The sequence below is a fragment of the Pieris brassicae genome, chromosome 9 (genome assembly GCF_905147105.1).
Source record: "Pieris brassicae chromosome 9, ilPieBrab1.1, whole genome shotgun sequence".
Taxonomy (NCBI): Eukaryota; Metazoa; Arthropoda; class Insecta; order Lepidoptera; family Pieridae; genus Pieris; species Pieris brassicae.
Genome location: NC_059673.1, coordinates 9,690,955 through 9,716,109, shown reverse-complemented (window position 1 = coordinate 9,716,109; position 25,155 = coordinate 9,690,955). Strand labels below are relative to the sequence as shown.

General features: G+C 35.8%; 3 protein-coding genes across 4 annotated transcripts in view; 2 read left to right on the top strand and 1 right to left on the bottom strand.

The window, feature by feature from the left end:
* The first annotated feature begins 949 nt into the window (after positions 1-949).
* Positions 950-3,342, top strand: LOC123713913. Its single transcript, XM_045667793.1, has 4 exons — positions 950-1,084; positions 2,019-2,186; positions 2,456-2,615; positions 2,809-3,342. The coding sequence occupies exons 1-4, from the start codon at positions 1,004-1,006 to the stop codon at positions 2,937-2,939; spliced, it is 540 nt and encodes a 179-aa protein (XP_045523749.1). The 5' UTR covers positions 950-1,003; the 3' UTR covers positions 2,940-3,342.
* Positions 3,343-4,076: 734 nt separating this feature from the next.
* LOC123714112 lies at positions 4,077-12,058 on the top strand. Of its 2 annotated transcripts, none has more exons than XM_045668248.1 (5): positions 4,077-4,223; positions 6,152-6,248; positions 8,318-8,503; positions 9,027-9,177; positions 9,296-12,058. In XM_045668248.1, exons 2-5 carry the CDS (start codon positions 6,168-6,170, stop codon positions 9,388-9,390), a joined length of 513 nt encoding a protein of 170 aa, XP_045524204.1. In that variant the 5' UTR covers positions 4,077-4,223; positions 6,152-6,167; the 3' UTR covers positions 9,391-12,058. The 2 variants fall into 2 exon arrangements, with proteins under 2 accessions (XP_045524204.1, XP_045524205.1); XM_045668249.1 differs by lacking the exon at positions 4,077-4,223 and adding an exon at positions 4,272-4,516.
* Positions 12,059-12,183: 125 nt separating this feature from the next.
* LOC123714206 (visual system homeobox 2-like) overlaps positions 12,184-25,155 on the bottom strand; it is a 60,935-nt gene continuing 47,963 nt past the window's right edge. The window contains exons 6-9 of the mRNA XM_045668397.1: positions 21,623-21,797; positions 14,215-14,360; positions 13,730-13,909; positions 12,184-13,540 (exon numbers count right to left, since the gene is read on the bottom strand). Of these exons, the coding sequence (XP_045524353.1) occupies positions 13,460-13,540; positions 13,730-13,909; positions 14,215-14,360; positions 21,623-21,797 (582 nt within the window). The 3' untranslated portion in view covers positions 12,184-13,459. The remainder of the gene's footprint in view (positions 13,541-13,729; positions 13,910-14,214; positions 14,361-21,622; positions 21,798-25,155) is intronic.

Below are 25,155 nucleotides of genomic sequence, written 5' to 3'. Positions count from 1 at the left end.
TGACTTGCGAAATGGTAAATGTAAACTTACTTTTTCCCATTTAATAATGTATTTGACTTTACTTTATAAAATATTTTAATCATATTAATTATTTTCTTATTTTATGTAATATAATTTTTTGTATCAAGGCGTTATCTATGAGTACTAATCGTTTGAAATAATACTTACTAAACTCAAAATTGCAACTATTTTGGCGCCAACACTCAAACTTATACAACAACAGCAGTTTGATATAGGTAGACACATTTTAAGTCTAAAATGTCTACGTCTCCATTAAGTAATAAATTGGTGAATATCACCGAGATTTATCTATCTTTGGTACTTATAAGTTTTCAATTTTCTGTTAACTACAACCACTAGCCGGCTACGCGAATAAAATAAATACCAATAAGTAATTGACAAATAACTGGAAGCAATCAGTGTGATAATCTTATTATCAGAGTTATACTGATAACCGGTATCACACCTCCCATTAGACAGGCACCAACACAAAGTACCTACATAATTCTATTTTTCACCATCGGGATTAAATATAATCAACCTATTTCAATTTATTTATCATATACTTATCTAATTCACGAATGTTGTATTAGTCTAACTGTGAAAAATACTTAATTACTAAAAGTAACTTTTATTGATTACAAACACCACATAAAAAACGTTTTGTTTTTATAATATTTGTGTAGAAGGTAATTATTACTCGAGAAGGTGTGCGTTGTCACGTTGTTTAATTTTCGTATAATTCTATCAAAAATTTCATATCCTGAATATATAAAAAATATCATATTGATTTAAATAATGTTTACTAAAGCATTATATTAAGCGGTCACATAATCCGTTTCACGTAAAAAATATGAATGTATTGACGTTTTTCATATTAATAATTTTACCTTGGAGGTTTTAGATTATGTAGATATTATGGAAGATATCGTTTGCATTATCAGTAATAGTTTACTAGTCATTGTATAGAGACGTGTAGTGATGATAAGAGAGAGGGAGAAATATGGGAGTGCCCATGGTTAAGAGTTGTTGCTGCTGCGCCACTCTGCACACGGGGACCTTGATTATAGCCTATCTGTACACGGTACGATTTTAACAGGTGATATTGATAGCTTATCTATCATTTAAACACCATACATTTATATTAAAATCCTACGTTGTATCGTTCGTGTTATCCCATTTTAGATGCTCAGTAGTTGGAATGCCAAAATTCGAACTCTTCGTTATATTTCGCAGTTTTTTCATTTTCTTGTTCAGTTTTTTGTTTATTACCAAATTTATTATCATGTTTATCACGAATTATATTTGTTTGATACGTCATTGCTAAAGTTACCTTGCGCGCAGTTATAAATAGTACAATGTACCAATAACTTATTATAGCACTCTACACCGGTAGGTTGAGGACTATTTCACTTATGTATGTTTTGAGAGGTAAAAATATTTACTTTGAATGTTTCAGGATAATACACCTTCAAACTTAAAAGGTATCGTCGGTACAACCGAGCCATTACTAACTGATTCGAAACCAGTGAGATCCATTCTTTGCATTTGTGTGTCAAACAAATTATAAACAGGTTTATTACGATCAAGTATTAATTTATTTTTAAGTAGTTAATGATCCTCTTGACTTTTACGTTACTCTTAGCAAGGTTGACCGGCCGGTTAAATAAACATAATAACAATAGACATCATCATATAGATATAGGTATTCACCTACTATGATAAATCTTTTTACAAATGGGGGAAGCCCTGGATACTTAACAAATTACATAGATGTTAGTGAAATGTGTACCCAAGTTCTTGATAAGACTTTTTATATGTATACACATAAAACTTCAAATATACCTACCTCAAGTTAAATCCGCTCAGTAACAAAAACGGATATATTAGGCGAAAAACAAGCCTAGGTTTTAGGTTTACGTGCTTTATTTAAGAGCAATCTATTGAAGCAAGCGATTATGTAGAATATTCCGGTAAAATTTTAGAATGAAATGAAAATAGATTAATTTTTTTTCCAGGTATGGGCATTACTGGAGCTGACTGGGTACAGTTTGCTAGTAACGCTTGCTCCTATCGCTCGAGAAGGTAAAGTGTCTGCTCATCGGTACGTCTTGTATATCACGGCTGCTACTGTTAGCGGAATACATTTATTATGCTCCCTTCTTCTCATTGTAGCAGCTTATAAGGTCAGTTTATATACAATGATTTATATCAATCTGAAATTATTAGACAATACAGCGTAAAAATATAATGATAGAGTTAAAAATTGGTGAAAATTTCTGGATTTTATATTGATGTTGATGGGCATTTAGCTATACGCAACAATGTTAAACCACCTACCTAATCTTATTAAATTTCCTAAATAAAATATCTCATGTAAAAATATTTACACAAAAACAAAACCACCTATTTTTCAGCAATAAATCTGTGTTTTTATTTAATTTGTTTTCATCAGAAATTGGCGTCCCTAACGCTACCATGGACCATAGTGACGGGTATCCTGACAGCATTGTTCTTCGTTATGTGTCTCACAGGTATCAGTCTGATCCTTCAGGACTCCGGGGAGACCCTTGAAATAGAAATCGTGGTTATCGCTGTGCACCTTGCGCGAGCTTGTGAGTGTTGATATTCGATTTTAAAATCAAATGCGTTTTATTTATTTTTTATTAGTAACACAACCAAACTATAATTATATTTATGTGATTATTATCCTCTTAAAGATAAATATACGCTTGTTCTAGTAACACGTACTTATAATTATGTATTGGCTTTAACTGAAAATATTATATTGCTATTGTTTTATTACAGGCGTTTCAGTATACAGCATCATAGTGGTTCATAGCCGTCACAAAGAGATCATGTACGAAGAAGATGAAGCACGGTTTCAAGGCTCAGCAAGGATATACTATCCTGTAAAAACCTCCGACCACCCCTTATAATATTTTTTTTATATGCATTGCTTTTTGTGACGAATCGATTAAAGCATATCATAGCCTTGAAAAGTGCACCTCCAATATTCCTCCTTCTATTACGAAGCTAGTCATCTAACTAATCGTTGTATAATACAGTAAATTTTCCAAAAACCCAGACTGTGGTTGTGAAATGTGCATTTGAATCTGTGTCAAATGCAGCAGGCATTGGGTGTCACATAATATCTTTAGGCAAACCAGTTAGTTTTCCGTTCTGGTTGACTATTTTCCCTTTTCACCGAAGGCCTGCCATCCTCCACTATTTCGTGAACCGTAAATTGTTTAAGTTTAATAAATTAATTGAAAAAAAATTGGTTTCGACAATTCTTAATATTGATCTTTAACTTAAGTAATATTGAAATAATGATTGTTGAAATGGAATGATGTATTTATTTATAGATGCTTGTTATGTTTATTAGGTGTATACGTCCTTTCTATATAACAAGAAATAAATGGGCACATTGACACTAATAAATAATAATAAAAAATAAATAAAGAGCTAGACGTAAATCGAACTATAAACATGAGCTTCAAGTTTTGGTCCTTGAGGAACATTCTAAAAGGACAATCCCCTTTACCTAAAAACAAAATGTCTTTAGCACACAGGTTTAAATGGTTATGGTTAAACTTAAGTGGAAATATAATACAAAAATAACTAGTAGCATATCAGAAAGCCATGGAAAGAACTATACTTAAAATAAGTAATACAAAAAGTAAAATGCAATGAAAATAAGACGAAAACAAAAATTACAGTAATTTATGGCGTGTAGAGATAAGATGGACTTTAAAAACAACTATATGGACAGGACTAATGGGAGGAAAGATGGGAGGGCATCCTTGAAAAAGGTGGATGCTATCGAAACGATGGCAGGAAACGAATGAAGAAAGAAATAGATAGAGAGGTTTACAAAAAGCTGGAGGAGGCCTTTACTCGAGATAGTGTTGCACAATAGTACTGACGCAAGTTACGATAACGAGTAATAAGAAAAAATATACATAGATATATTAATTGTAAATAGTATGTTGTCAACTATTGATTGGAAATAAACAGGCGTTATTATTATTTTATGTATTGTATTTCCACTAGTCTTTACACTAGACTGACAAAATATACTAGTCCTCCGCATGTTGTGTCATACATTATAGTCTGTGCTCACATATTCTTCGTGTCCAAGACAAACAAAAAAAAAATTATTATCTGCGTAGTGCGTATTATCTCCACCCAAATCCTAATTCCTATTACCACAGCCTATTGTAAGTACCTAATGTAATTAATTATTCTTATTCGAAAATAAGTTCTAAAATAAATAAGGAAAATCAATAAATATTCAAATCTTAAATAATTCTTATTAATAACTTAAACAATACACAGTGTGAAAAAAAATATCGATTTACTTCCATTAAATACTGGTGTTGTCTCTAAACTCTATTTCTTTCGTTTACACTAGCGGTGATAAGGTAGATTTCAACAGATTTATTAAAAATCAATTTAAAAGTGGTTGTTTCGAGATCGTTGTTCTCATTAAGGAGTGAAATATTTTCTGAAGGTATGTGTGGTTTTATGGACTAATGGTTTTATAATATTTTTGTCTCCTGATTTATTTTCCCTATGTGTACATGTAAATGATTTACACTTAGTAAAAAACTAAAATGGTATATATATATATATATATATATACATGGATTTTTTTATATTAGAAATATAAGTAACATTATTATATATTTTTTCCTGACTTCGATTTATGTGTAACCGATAATCAATAATTTATCTAAATGAACAATATTATGTTAGTACGAAAATTCTTTAGGGAAAATGTATAATATAAATTTGTAAAGAGTAATCTACTGGTACATAAGGATAGAAGCTTTTACTGAAAGTAGTTAAGGAAGGCCTTACATTTCCATCAAGTATTATGAGATTAAATTTAAATTTTATTAGACCTATCAGGTTTAACTGTGCTGTAAGTTTAAACTCTTATGTTGCAAAAGATAAATTATTGTAGCAGTGTAACAGTAAATCAAAGATTTGAATTTATTGATATTCTAAATGCTAACAGAATTTAGCATAACTAAAGCTTGTATTGTAGATTTTTAATCTGGATATCAGATGTTTGTTGTGACCATGTTTTTTTTCAGAATTTCATGAACTTTAAAGAATTCACTTAATTAATAGGCACATGCTTATTAAAATAGATTGTTATGCTGTACTTTAACATCATAAACATACATAAAGCTTATAAAATGGAAAAGCTTTCTTTTTACAGTAATTATAATTTAATATAATTTGAATTTGACTTAGTTTCTTGTAGAACTACTTTGGTTAAAAAAAATTAAATGAACTGCTGATATATCACAGACTGTTATGAAATATCTGCAGCATGTTATTAAGATTATTGCTGTCTGTCCAGCAAATAAATGAGCACTAAAATGGAAGCAGGACTAGGTACTAGATGTTAACCTTGATCAAGTCCATCTCAAGTGTGGTGCATGTTAGAAGCTAGAAATAACTTGGTTAAAACTAAGGGACATATTAATTTGAAGACAGTTTATATTTGTCAAATAATATATTTTTCTTATATGTACTTGAACAATATTTTGAGCTTTGATTCAGCACTTTTTTATTTTATAGTCCTTTTAATGTAGTTTTGCAATTCTTGTGCTTACCTTATTTAATATAAGTTGGTGGTTGCCTAGAAGAGATCACTTAAAAGCCCATTGCCATTATCATTATATACTTTTTTAAACTGTACTGTATTTTCACAACAAAGTGTAAATAAATAAATAAATGTGAATGTATTATAAAGAAACAAACTCACACTTCTATCTAATATTGATTAAAACATAGTCCGAGAACTAAAATCTATTCCGAGTTAGTATTACTTGTCACAAACACTGCAAAAATGAACTGGTTATTGTAAAAAGTAGTTTATGAAACAGGAATCTCTTAATATATTCTAGTAAAAGTAATAAGTTCATTTGAAGATACCATAGCAGTGGATATGGATTGCTAGTAATATTATTTTCCTACTTTGAGTCTTAAATATCAAAAGTAAAGTACAGAGAACAGAGAGGTCGACAATCCATTTGCAATTAAATTCCTTATTTATTAATTAATACCTTTTAATTTATGTTTCCTGGTTATAAAATCTTTATCAATTGAGCAAAGTTTTATGGGTTTTCAGATTATCAGTGCAGAAAATGGCGGTTCCACATATTACATCATTTTGTTGGTGCATGGGGTTGGAGGCTGGCTGCAAGTTCATTGGATTTGTGCATTTGGTAAGATTATGTTTAGAACTATGCTGTTTGTTACACATCGCGTAAAACTCGAGAGGCTAGGTATGATGCTCAGATGTGAATCTAGGGCTATGAATAATAATATAAGGCAAGCTGTAGCCTTCCGTTTTCGTAAATTAACTATAGGGTTTGTGGACTCAGTTTCTGCACTTAGCCTCTCACTACAGCTGGCTTAGTTAGCCCGAACTATACCCAACGCGTATAGTTCGGGCTAACTAAGCCATTTGTTTCTTTCAAACACAGAGGCCTCCTGGGCACTTCGCAGGCTTCACGGAGCGACTACACTGTTCCAAAGATATATGCACATTTAGCCACTGCCTCGCATTCCAGGACTACGTGGATGACTGACAGCACATGGGGCTGGCGGTCACACCTACGAAAAATATCTTCAATAAGGAGACAATGGCCCCTTAATTGCCTAAATTATCATTGTTTTGAGATTGAATTGTCGACAAAGCCATTTTGGACGGTCTGCAGTCAGTGCTTCGCGACCATCGTTGATGTTGGAATTTTACAGATCTTTCGCGAATCCAGGTTCGCACTTGCAAGAAGGGCAAGGTAAGGAGCGGTATACGCGGATACGGGCTAGCAGGCATCATTCCGGAGCCTCTCCTCTCCAGTTTGTCCACAGCATCATTACAGAGATCCACTGTGCCCCTTTATGCACTGTTTGTCAGGGTTATTGTCACCAGAGCATTTTGACACTACAGTATCAGTTTGCTGTTTCACTTTTTACTTATAAGCGCCATCAGCACAGACGCACTGTCGGATACGAACTTAATACAATAGTATATTAAATATTACGCATGTCCCTTTCCTTCATTAGCATGATTGTTAATGAAGGAAATTTAATATGTTGATGTGTTCAGGCATAAAAGCGTCAAATTGTGCTTTCAATTATAACAAGCCTAAATAATTTCCATTGTGAGGTGAACCAACAATTTCTTCACCACCCCGAAATCCAAGACCTGCAAAAATTTTTATTCCGCATACCCAACTAGACCCAACTAGTGTAGAGATTCCACAATAGCGGCGAAAGGACACCGCCTTGTGGGCAACCTCCACTGACGATACCTCGTGTAATGGTATTCACGGTGAACTGTATAGCTCGTTGTTTTAACATATTGTTTATGCATTCTGTAAGAGTCGATGGTACTCCACATGTTTCAAGTAGTGCTCTGGCTTCATGCTCGTCAATTCGTTTTGTCAAAAGCGCCTTCAATGTCAATAAATGCACCAAGCTGCTTTAGTTTCAGGGAGTTTCAATGCGAGACACAACTTTGTGGAGTGATGATTATGTTGAAATCATTAGAATCAGGCAAATGCCTGAGCTGTAGGCATGTTGATTTGGATATAGGAATTCAGACAAAGATACCCGACTTCGTATCTTCAGGTTTCCCAGTCTCCAGCGTTTTAGAAGGAATGAGGTGAAGCTGATGGGTCTGAAGGATTTCGCTGGGGTGTAGTCCTCTCTGGTTTTGGGATGAATGTGATTTTTACTTCCCTCCATTTCAGAGGTCTATAAAAATGATGTATGATTCCTACTCCATCTTAGTAGACCTGGAAAAATGCCGAAAGCCAGCGAGCCTTCTGGCAATGTGAGTGTCCATGGCCGGCGGTATCACTTAACATCAGGTAAACCTCCTGCCCGTTTGCCTCCTAATACATAAAAAAAATATTTTGAAGTTATACTTCTTCTGGCGCGTTAGGGAAAAATGATGAGAGTACATTTTTAGGATGCGTACAAACGTAAAATGAAATTTTCGAAAAGTTGGTGTTTAACCTTATGTTCCCAGCTGTTGAACAGTTTCCTGACCTTCCGACGGTGTCTCTCCAATTCGGGACCAGTTCTGTTTGCCCCCCTCCATCTTGGTACGGTGAGGAGACACGACTGCGTTTAGCTTATTAGGAGTAGGGACGTTAGGTTATTAGCATGTTTGTCTATATACTGGACATCAATGGTTGTTGGTATCGTTAGTTTGTTTACTTTAGAGTCGATTAGTTTGTAAAAACAAAAAAAAAACTATAATATAATAACTACGACTTTTTAGCTGACATCATTAAGTCTGATGGTTGTGTGTTCGATATACGCGGAGGGTTTCCGCGCATTCGCGGGCACAGCCGAAGACGCGGGTGACCACGTGTACAGCACTTGGTACGTCATCACCACCACAATAGCGGTGCTGAGCGTTGTTCACGTTCTTCTGGCCAGCGCCCTGCTGTACGGGGCTTACACGGTAAGTCTGTCATATGTAATTAACCTATTATGAGATCGTAATAGTAAATCTGCCTTCAGTAGTATCTTCTGCTATACGCGAGAAAGCTTAAATCACATGCTTCAATCTTTTATTAACTCTAATTCATTTATTTAAGTATCAAAAGTGTACCACAACAGTGATTTACATGATTAAATACAAATAAATATTAGTTACTATACGTATAAGCAATAAAATATGATATTAAACGAACGCTTCAAATTTGCTTAAAAAACATTGGCGCATACAACTCCTGGACACAGACTATAGAGCTGGGTCTTAGAGTTTTGTATGTGTCTGTGCTGTGATTGTTCTTTTCTAATAGGCAAGAAACCGATCAGCCTTCCGTGTCTGACACGCGTGGATGCCGGTTTTCTCGCTATGTTTTCTTTCATAATAGGAGCGCGTGTCGAATGCGACCGTTTATACTTCACTCGGAGACGAGAGAAGTATTATCAATCTCGCTCGAACATTTACAATTGACGATGACAATTTCAATTAAAAGCGGTCCAGCCGAGTGCTTCGCGGGTGGGTGTTCATGATGTGCGCGCTGTCTCTATCTTCGCTGCTGTACATCTTGGGGTCCATGCCCTGGGGCTTCTCCTCCTCGGGCTCCGAAATCTACTTGGCCGTGGTGGAAGGCGTCTTCTTTTACGGTCAGATACAGTTCATCATTATTATCTATTATCGTAATCTGTGTTATCGCATACACCGCCAGATACGATCGGCGGAGTCCTAATATCGATAGCTGAATGTTACTTATAAAAATTCCAGGCTCGATGTTGTATTGCATCCTCTGCGTCAACAGCTTTTACCTGATGCTGAAGAGCACCGAAGACATGCGAGGACCCTGCAAGGCCGACTATTAAGCGAACGTCGTCGGTGCTTTCGAGGCTTCTTAAGGTTAAATGTCGCTTAAACGGTTAATTCTTCGTCGCTTTATTTCTTACTTTGAATGGAATGAAATGCAATGGTGAATTGACAAATTTTATAAGACATCTATTGAACCATGTATTTTACGTAAACGGTCCTCCACCGTCCCGGACCGTGACCGTGCCGAAGTATACCACTGGACTGGTTGCACGAACGGAGCGTTGAGAATTTCAGATGTAATATATTTTCTTCGATGCGTTATACGTTCGTGAGAGGGAAGTAGGGTTCGTATACGGAATATTCTGATGCCAAAGAATCTCAATTTTATATAGAAAATGAAGTATTATAGAGTTTTACGAAAAGCCATTTTTAGAAGAAATCGAATGTCGTATTTACGAGAAGAAATTGATTTTTTCGAATTGTATAATATATTAACTATATTTACAGTATCAACCTATTTTGCCTACTGTAATCTACGGACCATTCTTTACTAAAGACGATCATTTCCTTTGGACGCTCCGATCCGTCCGATCGATTCCCCCTTCGTATGTTTGAAGATGAACTTTCACCTTTCGACTCGTTCATTTTACTAAACGTATATTTTCATATACTAGTCTACATTAAAAAAAGAAATTTTCACGAAAGGAGTCCCCTCACTGCGAGTGCCATACGCGAGACGAGTGGTTCGTCTGGTGATATAAATGTGATTTTATACTTGTTCAATATATTACGTTGTTTTAATACGTTTAGGCTGTTATTGACTTAGCGAAACGGGTCCTTTTGCGCAACTTTTAAACAGGTTTCAACGGTTAAGTTGGACCGCTTAATGCTAAAAACTTAATATTAAGAATATGTGTAAACTTAGCGTATGTCTAAATGTTATTGTTGTTTCCGGTTAAGACTTAACTATTATAGTATTGTCTTTTGTTAACATGGCTTTTACACATTAAGAAAACGCTTTAGACGGATTGAAGCTATGTGTTATTATTATAATCTTATAATTATTTATATAAATTTTTTCCGACGTTTCGCGTGTTTTACAGCGTGCGTGATCACCGTGACCGTTTAAAAAGTGTTTTCTTAACTATTATTTTTAAGTACGGAACGTGTCCAATTGCTTCTGTAATTATATTTTTGTGTTAATATGGAATCTGAGACCACAAATACGATCTCACCGCTCATGGATGGGCTTATCTATTTATAAATACTGTATTTTTATTGTTTTGTAAAGTTTAATATATTTTATGTTTACTTATTTGTCTTTCGCCATGCAGCGCCATCCAGGAGCGGTTCCAAACATCTTACCGAAATAAGTTCAGCTTTCGCTCACAGATGTCGCTCTTTAACGTTTATTCGATATTACTGAAACTCAGATCTATTGGCCGTTGAATTATTTTAAATTATACATCTATCTTTTGGAACTACAGTCAAAACCGTTTACGACCACATCGTTGAAAATATGGTACCTGGTAGTTATATTGACCAAAAATGAATTCTATTAGACCGGCTTATAACCGCACCGCTTTTCACGGCATCGCTTATTACAACATTTCTCTTTAAGCGACTTCATGTAATGATATTTTCAAAGAGTTATATCTGTAAGAACGACCATATTGTAAATATTTGATTAGACGAGGGCAGCATCCTCTTTCTACATCTGGCCCACTGAAGTGAATTAAGATCGCAGAAGTAAACAAAAAGGACTCGAGTTGAATGTCTATTGTTTTTCTCAGAAACGAATCCGATTTTCAATTCAATCGGTTTATTACTTATGCGAACACGAGACGCACAAAAACATAACGTTGAGTTATTCGTGAAACCTTTAACATGTCAAAAACCAATTACTGTAGAAGACATGTATTATAACAAAGCTTGAGAGTGGAATTCCAAACAAAGGTGTATCAGTCGAGAATTTCACCAAATTGGGCAATAAATGGACCAATTCTTTAACAAAAAGCAAAAGATTTTGCTTAGTGTCTTGGTGAAGATTTCGTTTGCACGTGCAGTTGTATTCGATGTTTCCGGGCTTGGCACGGTATTTGTGCACCGGCTACAGAAGAAGATATCGTAGAAGAAGTTCAAGAGGATAATGAGGAACAGTAAGAGACTGAAGAAAAATTACACCGCCAACTTTGGATGATGGTCTCGATACTGTCCAATGTATAACTAAAAAAAATTATTATTAAAGAACAGTTTCACAAATAAACAAATCACAATACTTTAATTAAAATTCAGCGTCAACTACAAAGTGCGTACGTACTACAGAAGTGTTTGGAACAAACTAAAATGTCGTTTATTTTATACATAAGTATATTAATCACTCATTCAGTAATAAGTATTAGGTACTTAATAAAAACTACGACTATCGGTTTTTACGACCAAATATGAGTAGTCGTTATAAAAGATTTTGACTGTATGTGTTAAATATATATATATATATATAGGTATATCAGATTCGGCTTCATTCCTCTTTTCGAATATAATTTTAATACTATTTTCTTTTAGAATATATTATCGTTGTTATATTCAATAATTTAGCTGCCACAATACCTTTCCTTTGAATAGTATGTAATCACATAAATTAAAAAGAAATACGACGCAGAAATGTACTTGTTTAGTTAATTGTAAGATATACTCAAACGAGTAATAAATGTGCTCTTCGAACGTTTGTTATTTATTTCCTCCGAGGGGCGACGGGTGGGTTCATAAATCAAAATCAGTTTATGCAATTAATTATTTATTCATCGGAATAGTCTTATATTACGATGAAGTCACATTGAGTTGCCTCCGAGTGGTAATTCAATAAATATATTACAATTTTATTCTAATATTATTATAAGTACAGATTACGGCGGTTTAAGACTAAACAACAATTTATCACAACGCCGAATATCAGATTATTTTTAGTCTTTACAATTGTTGCGAAAGCCCTGTTAATTGAACAGAACAAATATAAACAAATCTTTTACAATAATACAGCTATGATTTTGATTTTACGAGGCGTTAGACGCGGCTGAACCATTTTTAAACTGCTATTTTGACCTGTTTACATAAAAAGTTTTGACAAACCTATCAATTTCGTAGAAAATTACAATTTTATACAATTACAATTATAAGTCATATCGTTATTGAGCAAAAGGTTTACCGTCGTTTAAAAGGTTTTGCCGTACGCGGCGGTCATATTCTCTAAAAAGTTAACAGGGCTTTAGTAACGCGTACATTCAGTGACTTCTTTAGGCCAAACTTTTATTCGTCAATAATAAGTACTGTGAGTGCGCATTTGTCTTAATATAACTTTTTAAACTTCTTAATTAGGCTAAATTAAGATAAGTTAATTGCGTTACAAGATAATAAAAATGTCGCCGACAAAATGATGTCATTTCAATTAGGCCCTTTGAAAGCTTCGTGCCGTTTTGAAGAACTAAGGTAAATAAAATATAATGTTGACAGCTGACAAGTCTATCGTCTGCGGCCATCACAATTCACAACCAATGATAATAGAACAAAAGATGCGATAGATGTCGTCAATGGCGCAATTCAACTCGACTCTTCGAGATAAATATTTTTCTAGCTGATCTTAATATAATGTATAGTTATTGCGCAAGAAAAGAACCTATCTATTAAAAGTAACTATTGCAATTAAATAAGTGTTCTTTAGTAAAAATACTGACACACCGATGAGTGGGTTAATTTGTCGTTTTTGGTAATGTCTTAATTATCTTATTTGTCTTAGTCTTTCCACAATAAATTTATATTTTCGTTACAATTTAAGAATATACAGCGGAACACCTCGTCTCGCAAAACATGGAATGTCCGATCTCCCAAACTATAAAAATATGATAACTTTGTATACGCTACGAAAGAAAATTCGTTGAACCGTCGATAGTCCGGAGCCTTAAGCCTAATAAGTACATTTAGTGCTAAATGGCGAGTCGCCGCAACTTTATACAACGCTAACACAACGCTAAACAGATAAATACTTAACTAAAGGTATTGCACGAAAAGTGGGAAACGTTAAATAGGCTAGAATGTACATAATTACAGCGGGGCCAGAGGAGCCGGGGGTCAGTAGAGAGGCTGCTCGGTACCCACGTCGATGTCCTGCCGGTCCCCGTCCTCCTCTGCGCTGGCCCGCAGCCCGCGCACCTGTGGACAGTCCCGCCGCTCATACAGCTGCAAAGGCAACGTCGGACTCTCTTTACTTGAAGGACTAAGCTTTCTTTTAATAATGTTAAGTAAAGTCATTTGCTTTTTCTTGGAATGGATAAGTAGACGAATAAGTCGTCAAACAGGCATCTTCGCAAACGTTTATGATATAAGTGACATGGTTTGTACCTGAAGAAGGAGGTTGCTGGAGAGCAGGCGCGCATGATGCTCCTGTGCCTTTGCTCGAAGACAGGCGATGCTGTTGTTGCGGAAGGCTTCCGGGTCTTCGTAAACATCCCGACCGTCGGGCGAAGTTCGACCCTTCGCCCCAGATGACGCTGTTGTGCTACTGCCCGGAGAGCTTTGTGCCTGCAGAAAGCCCATACCAAATAAGTCCCAGATTTTTGTTTTAAACGAAAGCTTTGACTGTTAATGCCTTCTACATCTATACAATGCCACAATGTTTTATTAATGTAAATTACAGACCAATGGTTAATATGTCGTGGTAAAAAATATATCTAGACGTTAGTTTTATAAGCGATTCCCATTGAAATCTGAAATGTAAACAAGTCTAATGGGACCGTGCCGAATACCGTACTGTCCTGGGTTAAACTGACCACGTACTTCGTTTCCAATTATAAGAATGAACAGTTCTTGAGAACAGTATACATTACCTGTGCGTCGTGGGGGTCATGGCGATGCGAGTGAGGGGAGTGGGGGGAGGCTGAAGGCGCCCGCTCTCCTTCGGCCTCCGAGCCTTCGCGCTCCGACCCTGACTCCTTTAGGTGCTGCGCCGCTTCAAGAGATTTGCGGTGCATACCTGCAAGATTGAACCTTTATCAAGGAATGTACAACACTACCTCTATTCCTAAATTTAATATATTAGAAGAAGCGCTAGTGCCAAAGACCACCAGTCTTATTTGCATTAGTTAAACACCAATTCAAAATAAGTCACGGCGTGACTCACTTATGTGAGTACTAATTTAATTATGTAAACATATAAACTGTTGTCTAAAGGAAAAAAACAAAAGCGGAGCAAAGTCTGTCGTAGTAATGAATGGAAACAATCACTTAACGCGTTTATCAAAGCCGTGACGATCACAGCACTCAATATTAACCCGGATAACCAAATGAGCTGGTTACGAGGCGCCGGCATCTATGCACGATACTTCAATACCGATAACTTGAACTACGGGGACGGATTCAGACTTATTACGCTCAATAGTTTCATGTAAGTATAATCAGTGTTTATTGTTAAACAGATATTTTGTATACCAATTATATAGTTATAGTACTAATGGAGTGTACCTACTTTAATATTTTTCCAATTTTAAAAACAAAAGTAAAAAGGCTTTTGGTAATGATTTGTAGGTATAACTACAAAACAGAAGTCATACAAATAGTTTTATTTAAAAATGAGGCTGATGACTTGTGTGCCCTTGGTAATATTGGACTGTTTTGTATTTTTTTAAATAATCATTGCAACCTGTGTTTTACCTTTTCTCGTCGAATATACAAAATAACTTTTATATATATATATATATATATAAAAGTTACATATATATATAACACTTTCACGAAATCAGGGCGAGGTTGAGAGGCGAGTTTTAGCGCAAAGTTTAACTTCCGTCTGTCAAATCCAATATATTATGATTTATGTATTTAAGGGTAAGGGAATTCGTGTCTGTGGGAATGATAACGAAGTGTGGATCTCGCCAATGGAGCGACACGTATCAGCTCACGTCATTAAACCGTCTTTGATCTCACTTTTTACCATTACTTCACAAATTAATTCAGGAATTTGACTAATTAAGTTGTTTAATGTATGTGAGCTCTGGGTCTTTTATGTGGTTTTGGGCTTTATTAAAACTTGTAAAGTCTATAAAATATCATGCTTGCTCTGCTATAATAACATTCGTGATATAATGTTGTTACTCAAGACGGTTTAAAATTTAAACATATACCTAGTCTCAGCAAAAAATAAAAATAAATTCTATTCGGAAGGGCCACCTTTGGCTTTTATACCGGCCTTTAATCTGTTTGGCCACGAATCTATGGATTTACTCACTATTTCTAAGGGAAACGCCACTGCTAGCTCCAAAGTCGCCGGAACTCAATGTCGCCGTGTCTAAAACTGACCATAATTTCAAGTCTAAAGGGTTGCGGTCTGGGCTAGATGAGGGCCAGTCTTCAGCTCTTTGAAAGTTCGAAACATTGAAAGCATTCAAAGATCTTTTACGCGACACCTAGCTTTTATAAGCAGGGGATTTACTCATAGACCCGTACCATCAGCGACTTAAAAAAATTAATATGATATCACTGTATGATCGTAGAACTTTAGATAGTGTTCTTCTTCTTCTGATAATCTTCTTATATAAACAGAGCAGTGACCTTACATGATATTAAAATTGTCGTCCCGTACTCATTCCCTAGGTCTAAAATCAGAAATATCTTCCAAATTCGTCCTACAAAACCAACCTAGGAGTCCAAGCACCTCGAAAGAGAGGTGCTTGGACTCCATTCTTGGCGAGTTTAACGGATTGAACAGTGCTTATGGATATATTCGGTAGTGGGCTGATCGGTTTTAGAGAAAGCATTGTTGGATGCCTATCTCGAACCTAATTCGATGTTTTGCTCATGATTTTTTTGTACTATATGTTTTAAATGTATTTTTTAATTTTTAATTTCTATTTTGAAACACTTATGTTTACTTCAATTGTCATACATTTTAGAGGAAAGATTATATAAAATATGCAGTAGATTAAGTAGAATGTATGATGTGGTAAGCTTTAATAAATAAATAAACGTTGGTTTCACGCTAGGCTTGGGTAGTTCGTGCCTTCTGACCAGGTACAGAGTCCTGCTGCAAAGTCTACCGCATATTTTTTGTGTCTAAAAAAGCAAAGTGTACTACTGAGAGGTTTCACAACATGATCAAAGACTATATATTCATCACTTTGGCTAAAGTTTTTACTCGTTTTTCAGAAAAATGTAATTTTGTGCCTCCTTGATAAGACACGCCCCACCAAACCATCACTGCCTGACGCTGAATGATGACCACGTTCTACCTTTCCCACCACTTGAGCAGCTTCTTTAGAACTGTGAGCGTACAGTTTGCTTTATTGTAGTGATCTTCAATCGTGATTTTTTTTTCATCGGTAAATAGGATATTTCTGTGCTTTTCACCTGCGTATCGTGACGGAAGGCGTTATGATCGATTCAAAACATTTCTGTATAATTGTAAAGACTGATTTTGGGCATGTACTGTATAACGACGATAAGTACAGAGGGTTCAGGTCTTGTTTTATTACACGCGATAGAGTCCTAGCGTGAATCTTCATTTCTAGCGATAACATTTTTTGCTTCGTAAATGGGGTTTCGATGAATCTGGCTTTAGCAACATACTCAGCCTTTGTAGTTATAACAGCAGGCGGCCGCCCCTATCTTTTACTAGTCTTCAACAGACCAGATACCAGCTTTTAAAGTGTGTGGAATATGACCGACGGCTCCATATCCACTTTGTGCGAGGCGATCACTGCAATCCCATTTTATTTAACACCCCATTCTACATTGAAATTTGATATTAAACACGAAAATCTATGTGAAATGGTACAAAATCGTGTATACGTGTTCCAAATTCAAAATAGTAATATATAATTAAAAAGTTTGAAAAAAAGTACTGATTTTATGTAATAGTTTTTATGGCCAGAATAGTTATAGTACATGTTAACAATGAAATTCTAAAAATCCGTATTATAAAACTTCTGAGCATAAATAACTAGATCACACCTATTCGTATTTTTTTTATTACAATGTATTATTAATAATATGTTAGGTTTAGAGATTGATAGACAAAAATTTAAATACCATAAATCAAACACAGCTCAAACTTAAAACAGAGATTGCGATTAAGTTTTCTTAATAAAGAACTATGAAGATTTAATATCAAAGCAGGATTTTACGAGGTTTTTATTTCCGCGTAGAAGCTGATGTGAATACTGAATACCTAATCAGTAGACGTTGTTCTACTTTACGACATCGAGTGGCGCCGTTGGGGCTCATTTTATTTTCGATATATCCCAATGTATATTGATAAGATCTTAGTCTGTATATAATGAAACATTGACTTTATCAATATAAATTATTATGGCATAAAAGACTTTTTAAACAAATTTATTTGAACTTGAAACATGGCATTCACTTGATCGGTTGTGATCGTCACTCAATAACTAAACTCAACTGAAGCAGCCAGCATATAGCCAGGTATATTTCTTGTAAGAATTTTAGAAAATACAGTATTATATTTAATTTTTATCATCATCTCAATAAACGAGTATGCACGACTACTAAACGAGAAGCCAAAAGACAAGTACCTTTCTGACCGTCACAAATTGTACCGGACTAACTCGCAAAGTTCCTCTATTACAGCCCAACTACATTCGTTTATTTAAACGTAACTGCGGTCTCTGTGCCAACGTTTGTCTCGTGTCTAGCAAATAGTATTTGTCAGTATTTTATTGATTTCCATTTATGATATTTAAGAAATTCTAATTCCAGCATTTAACGTATGCTATTCCCAATTATTAAACTAATATATATTTTTTAATTCTCAAGTGATGAGGTTTGCATTTTCTTAGGCTGTCTTGCCTAGTCGTGTAAATGACTAACTAAATTAAGGATTAACTAATTAAATTAATCTAGTTATATGAACCTTTAAAGTAGTAAAATTCAAAGGCAACTTTCCACATCACCTAAGTCTACTATTAAAAACTCTTTCAATAGTCGTTAGTGTGTCGCTTAAAAGCTTTAATTGAAGTGCAATGAAATCCACAACGATGGCTCAATTTCCTTTGATTTCTAATAGATATAACAATGTTCTGAGTCGTTGCTGCGTTTGTTAGCACGTTGCCATAATGTAGAGTTAATTTTAAAAGAAATAAGACATCAAAGCCTTTGCTAATGCGTTGTGTGATAATTTTTAGCCATTTAGTGAAGTGGCTTCCGCGACACAAAGGACACGTCCTATACCACCTAGCGTTTTAAGCTCATATTAAATTTTCATATCACGAACGTTAGGTTTCGAATACACGAGAGAGAGACAATTTTTGAACAAGTCAGGAGCTTTTTTATTTATATCTGTACTATATCGATGTTAATCTGGTGTTTGATATAAGCAATTAATTTTCAATCGACAACGTAATAATTATTTCATACTTCGTTTTATAAATTTTGAAAAAAAAAAGTTTAAGGCTTTAATAAATTGAATTATTGAATTGAACTCTTTTATCGAATGGCTCAGTGGTATAGGTTGGTATATGTTATTAATTCCTTTGATTTAAAAAATGGTGGCGAAATGAAGTAAGGCACTCTCATTTGTTTGTTGATAACGTTGAGCGGAGTGCGTAATGCGCGTCGTGTAGACTGCGCCTAAGTGTTGGTGTCATTTTCCTAGATAAAAGCGTTATGCACAAAGCAAGTGTGTAATAGGTTGATAATTTAGAAAGATGCCTGTTTTCATCCATTTGCGTTTCCTTTGATCTGCCGGAGTGGCGCACACGGCCGTCTAGTGGATTGGATAATGCCTTGATGCAAGGCTTTTGTTTATCACTGATTGACATTTAATTGGCGTTGCCAAGGATTTTCAAGTTTTTTATGCATTTCGAGATTTATTAAGTGGCTCGTAGAGCGCATTCAACTTTTAAAATTGTGCTAAACTTTATGGAGCAGTAGGGCAGGCGGACGAGGGCCTTCATGTCCCTTTGATGTGATCTACCGAAAGAGCAACGAGAACGAAAATGAAATAATTGTACATATTGTATATAATTGATTATAAGTAGGTATAATTTATTATATATAACATTAAGATAAGCGGCAAAGCACTGTTTATATATCATTCAAAGATTAGCAGTAAAGAAAAGTCATCTTAGGTTAGTATCAATGAGACATGGCTTCTATTATTTTAAAATAACATTAAAATAAAATAGAAGTACCTTTTCCTAAAGTATATTCATATCATATGTATTTATTGAACTTTATAGTTTTAGGAATATGGCAAAGTACAGGTAATTATTTTTATTTGTTAATAACGTTAACAGCTGCCCATTTTTACTTCAATATTGCCTACTTCATTACATAGTTCTTACAATTGAATAATATAAATTTATTAAATTTAAAAATATATAAATGATTAACAAATGAGTGTACACTCTTATTTAGAGAGAAATTATCATAATGTGGAGGCAGCCGAAGAGTATTTCAATTGTCAGCTTTTATACCTAATCAGAACCTTACGTTTATGTATTGACGAGGGCGGCCATTTTGAAAATGCAAAATTATAAAAAGCAAAAACAAACGCAACCCCTCTACTACTACATGGGCAGGTGAGTAAGTATATAATTAATATGTAAAGCGGTAGCCCTTTAAATCTGCGTTAATCAAGCCTTAGACAAGGGCGGCCATCTTGTTTCCCCCCGCCTGGCTTTCCCCTCCGCCCTCACCCCGAACCTTGCGCCGCGCGCAGCCTGAGCTCTGTGCATATTGCTGCATTCTTTTAATGATTTGTGTGTGTTTTCATAGGGAACGGGTAACGGTGCCTCGTAGCGCGTAGCGCCGGCTACGCTGCATAGACCCGTAGCCATTAAACATCGCAGATTTTTTCTACCTTTACCTGACTAATCAATATCTCCAATATCTGATTATTAAGCATTTATGTAAGGTCTTAGACCTTAATTAACGTATCATGCTAGACATTTTATTGACCTTCAATATCAGAGCACAAAATATTTAATATGTAGTGTATATAATTGGACAGAGACAGTTGGAAAACGCTGGGTGACGCCCGTGAAGGGGTTCCGATCGACGGTACTTAAGGTTGCTGGGATATGGGATACATAAGATATTAATAATTTTTTAATTAAATGTATGTATAAAATCTATGCTGTATATTATTTTATTCGGGCTTTTATTATTATTATTATGTGTAATTGAACAAATGTTTTAAGTTTGAGAAATGATAATGAAGAAAAAATGTTTTTAGGGATGATGAATGTTGAGTCAAATGAGTTGCATGACAGGAGTAGGAAATAATACAGCCTTGTATAGTGTAACAAAGACGGCCGCGAGTAGACACATGAAGGCTAGACGCGACGTTCCAGCTTTGAGACAAGTGTGAAAAATGAGCAGTTCTTGGGAGCATGATTAAAAAATTCGGGCTTTGTTTCATTTAGCATCATTTTCAGATAGCTTTAGGTGGTTTATAACAACCTAGCGCTCATTCACATCTTTCCTTTTTTTATAAACTATGCTTTTAATAAGTACGCGTTATTGTTTCGCGCTATACTAGATGAAAGTAAAAAAATAAATAAATGAAGCGAAATTCTTCAATATTGACTTCAGTTGGACAAAAAAAGAGTTAAAATCCTTATCTACATTGCTATATACGTTCAAATGAGTTTTATATTAAGAACACTGGATTGCTAACAATTATGTCGTACAAAGCATAGCCAATTAGTGTCCAATTATATTGATTAGTTATTAATATGTGATGATTTTGTTGTGGCTAATTATTGTATTGTTAATTGAATCTGCGATCGGGAAAGAAAAAAGTGACTCACCGGCGGGTGGTCGGAGGCGCAGGGCGCGCTACGGTCGGCCGGCCGCGCCGCTCGACTCTTCAACAAAATCATCACATCATACATTTGGCACAACAAGTACCTAGTTCTACACCCGCCTACTTGCGAGATATTGCATGGTTAAAGTTACGTGTTCCAATTAGGTATTTTCAATGAGAGTTCATTCCCAATCATCTAAAATACCTTAAGTAGTAATAATAGTCTTTTCTTATCATATAACTACTAGAGCTACTACCACTATCACTTACCTGCATTAATTATGGCATATACATCTATTTAATTCCTTATGCTAACAGTTGCGAAGATAAAAGACAGTCAAGTCACGAGGTTTATTGTTGTAATTTCATAATTTATGTGACATAAAAAACTATAAGTTAATATACATACATTTTGATATAAATATTTGGGTATGTAAATAATTTCTTCCTATAAGTAATGGAGATTTGCTTACCGAGCAGCCACGGGGCGACATTGTCGTTGTCTTTAGCACTCTTCAGGATGGTCTCGGGCAGCGGTAGCGAGTGACGCACCATGGCGCCGTAGAGGCCGTACTCCGCCATGATGGTGGACCGGCCCCAGCACTTCTCCGTTTTGCGCCACTTCGCACGTCGGTTTTGGAACCACACCTAAAAATTATCATATATCATACAGAGCCTAAAAATGATTAATTGTTCATAATTAAACTCTAAATGATACGTTCTATGGCATAAAAAATCCTATCAATAAAATTGTGATATTACAGAGGGAAAGTGAGTTTATCTGAATGAGATTATTTATGCTTAAAATGATAACTTAAGTCGTATGCTACGAGTATATTAATTCATAATATGCTGTTATTTTTCTAATACCTCATTGCGAATAGGTTACCTAAAAGCACTTTTCGAATTTAGAACATAAATTGATTACATGGACAGTGTCCAGCCGGCGAGGGATGTGAAGTGTGCGACGCCGCGTTATTAACTAAGCGAGTAAAACAAACCAATTAGTGGGAACAAACGCGACTAGATTAAATTTTCAAACTCGAGTGTAGCTCTCTACCTAACCGGCAGGGCTGCACCGGTATTAGCTTTTATATGGGTTTTTATTATTCAGTCATCATAAGGATCGCCTTATACGGAATTATCGTTTAATCCATCGGCCTAATCACTATACGATATAATGTAATGATTTTATCATTTAAGAAAAACCTCAGTAGAACAGAGTTAGAGTAACTGAACGTTATTCTTCTTACCAATCATACGACACTTCAATGGTAATAACTAAACTTAATAATGTTGCACACACTTCGGGAACTGGCAGCCCTACAATCTCAGTGCAGAGCGCCTGCGAAACAGTTAATTTCTAATTAAATTTGTTAATTAAACTCGATCCGCGCTCTCCGCGCAAATTAATACTCCGGCAGTATTATATTCCGCCCGCCCCCGCTCTCCGTAACCCCCTCGTCTCAAATCCGCCTACTTGCTTTGTGAGCGGAACGTGTATTTATCAACGTGTTATTATATTATTAACGATATTAAGATACCTGTGACATTAAAGGAGGTGGATACCATGATGAATATTTAAGAACACAGTCTTTAAAGTAACAAGGGTTTACTGGTCAAGCACAATGGCGATATTATTAAATAAATTACTACGATTTGTCTTCCTCCATTTATTCCTTCCGTATGCATAGACTTTGTAAGTATCAGCAACTTATAGATTTCTTTGGTAAAATATATAACCCTTTATCTTAGCTTCAGAGTATCGTATCTATTTTCTTCATATTTATAGTATACATTCTGTGCATGAAATTGTGAATTTTTGGGTCATAGGCGTGCGTCTTACATTGTTTCCTTCACTGTATGACGGAGTATTCCTCTTGTACATTGATAAAAAATCCATTGCACGGCCGTTTTCAATGTGAGTACACAAAGTATGCACCTACAACTAACGTACGTACGTACGTACAACTAACGTAAAGTTCAGTAAAATAATATGATTTGATGACAAGAGACATTATTGTTCGTAGCTCCGACAAAGTTAACCCTTGAAAGAAAGCATGTTTGTGAGCGTAATGATCACTTAGCGGCGTTTACGTCAGCTTATCCGGAAGGGACGGACGCGGACGTTATTGATTGGACACTACGACCCGGTGACAGACTAATTGTGCGGCCCGGGATTAGCCAGCCAACCCGGATTACACCAGGCTACTCTAATTGTTTGCGGTCGAGCCCCGCGGCCCAATGATTATTGGAAAATTCAATTGTTTTGTTGGCTTAACATTATCGTGTTGATTATTTCTGACGGCTAAGATTGGATCAGGCTTATGCAGTGAAATCAGAGGTGGTACATAGTAAGAAATTAATTTGATATCTCATAGTACTAAGAAACTATGGCAGTGTTTCACTGCTTAAACACAAGTAATGAGAATGCAAACACATCGTCGGCTCTAAAAGTAATTCCGCTCCAGTTATCTTCTCAATATCGTGTAATTGGCACCGCCCGTAGCCTTGGGTAGAGGTGGAGACAGGCAATGCACGGAATCTCCAAATTTCCTAATTAACATAAAGGCACAAGGTTGGTGTAATTGTTAATTTGGCAGCACATTCGGGCACGTTAATGACGCGTGTACTGCGAATTACACCCGCCGACAATTTATTATCCATGTGTGACAATCCACTTTCACATGACCTCCTGGATGCGCTATTGTGGCCGACTCGAGGGCTCCTCGTTGGATGGACGCATTAGTTTAGGGTTGAATTTGTAACGTCTGTAAAACAATTTGTTACGAGTAGCTGGTAGATTTGAAAGCTAACTTTAAAGCTAGTGGTACAACAGAACTAACGCAATCGGCAATTAAGAGATGTGAGAGCGATTAATGGACATCATCTTTTTCAAATCAGAAGAATCAACTTACGCAATAAGAATAACTTTTCTTACGAAATATAAATAATTCGTTCTTACGATTTAATTAAATTGTAAAAGTCAATTTTCCGTAAGAGGCCCTTATGGGTTGCAACAAAGTTGTGAACACTTATTGAAAGGTGTGGGTGAGCCACTTCCCTCCTCACAGTATCTAATCTATCACAAAAGGGATGAAACTCAGCCGACAGGATCACAATCAAGGTGCTAAGTACGCTCCCGGGGGACGGGGTCCCTCGGGGCTCACCGTTATTGTATAAATACTATAATCACCTAACACGATCACTCGCCATAATTGTTGTAAGTGTAGGAAATTGATTTTGTTGACCCGGAGTGAGACGTGCTCCTCTCTTTATTCTTTTACACTAATGAAGTTTCTTCAGCATGTTTCAACATTATTTGATTGGATGGATTAGAATCGTCAGGTAATAATTTCAACACAATGGGATCACGTCGATTGGGCGAGTGACAGCAGCAAGGAATCGGAGTGTCAGCAATTACATTAGGTCGCTGACAGCTGAAATAAGGTTACAGGAGGCATTCTTATTTGCGAGATGCATAATTTCATTTCTTGGTGCGCGCGGGGGCGTGGCAACCAATCAGGTGCAGCCTCGGTTAAATGGAGTTGCGATTCTGTTCCCAATTTGGCAGCAATTTGCGACACAATGCCGTCGGTCGACTCGGCGCCGCGTCGCCTTAACAAGTTATTATTCAATTGGGGTGCGTTGGACACATTTTGATTAATCTATAAGTTAATATGCGGTTTGCGAGTGATGAGTTAAGTGCTTCACTTTGCTTTACACATTGTCACCGCCACAATATTCCATATTCCAACAATTTATAGGAACAATTATATTATGTAATTGTTGGAAACGGAAACCTAAAATAACTGTAATTTATTAAGTGCAAGTCAGGTTGCTGCCCATGGAGGGTAGTTATAAAAATATGATAATAACGACTGGCGGAGACTTCCGACAGCACGTTAGACTAACATGGCGAGCCGTGTCGCGGGAAATTATTATAGTTTACATTGAGCGGGTTGCAAGCGAAGAACTCTTGCGAGATTAGAATCTACATCAATTT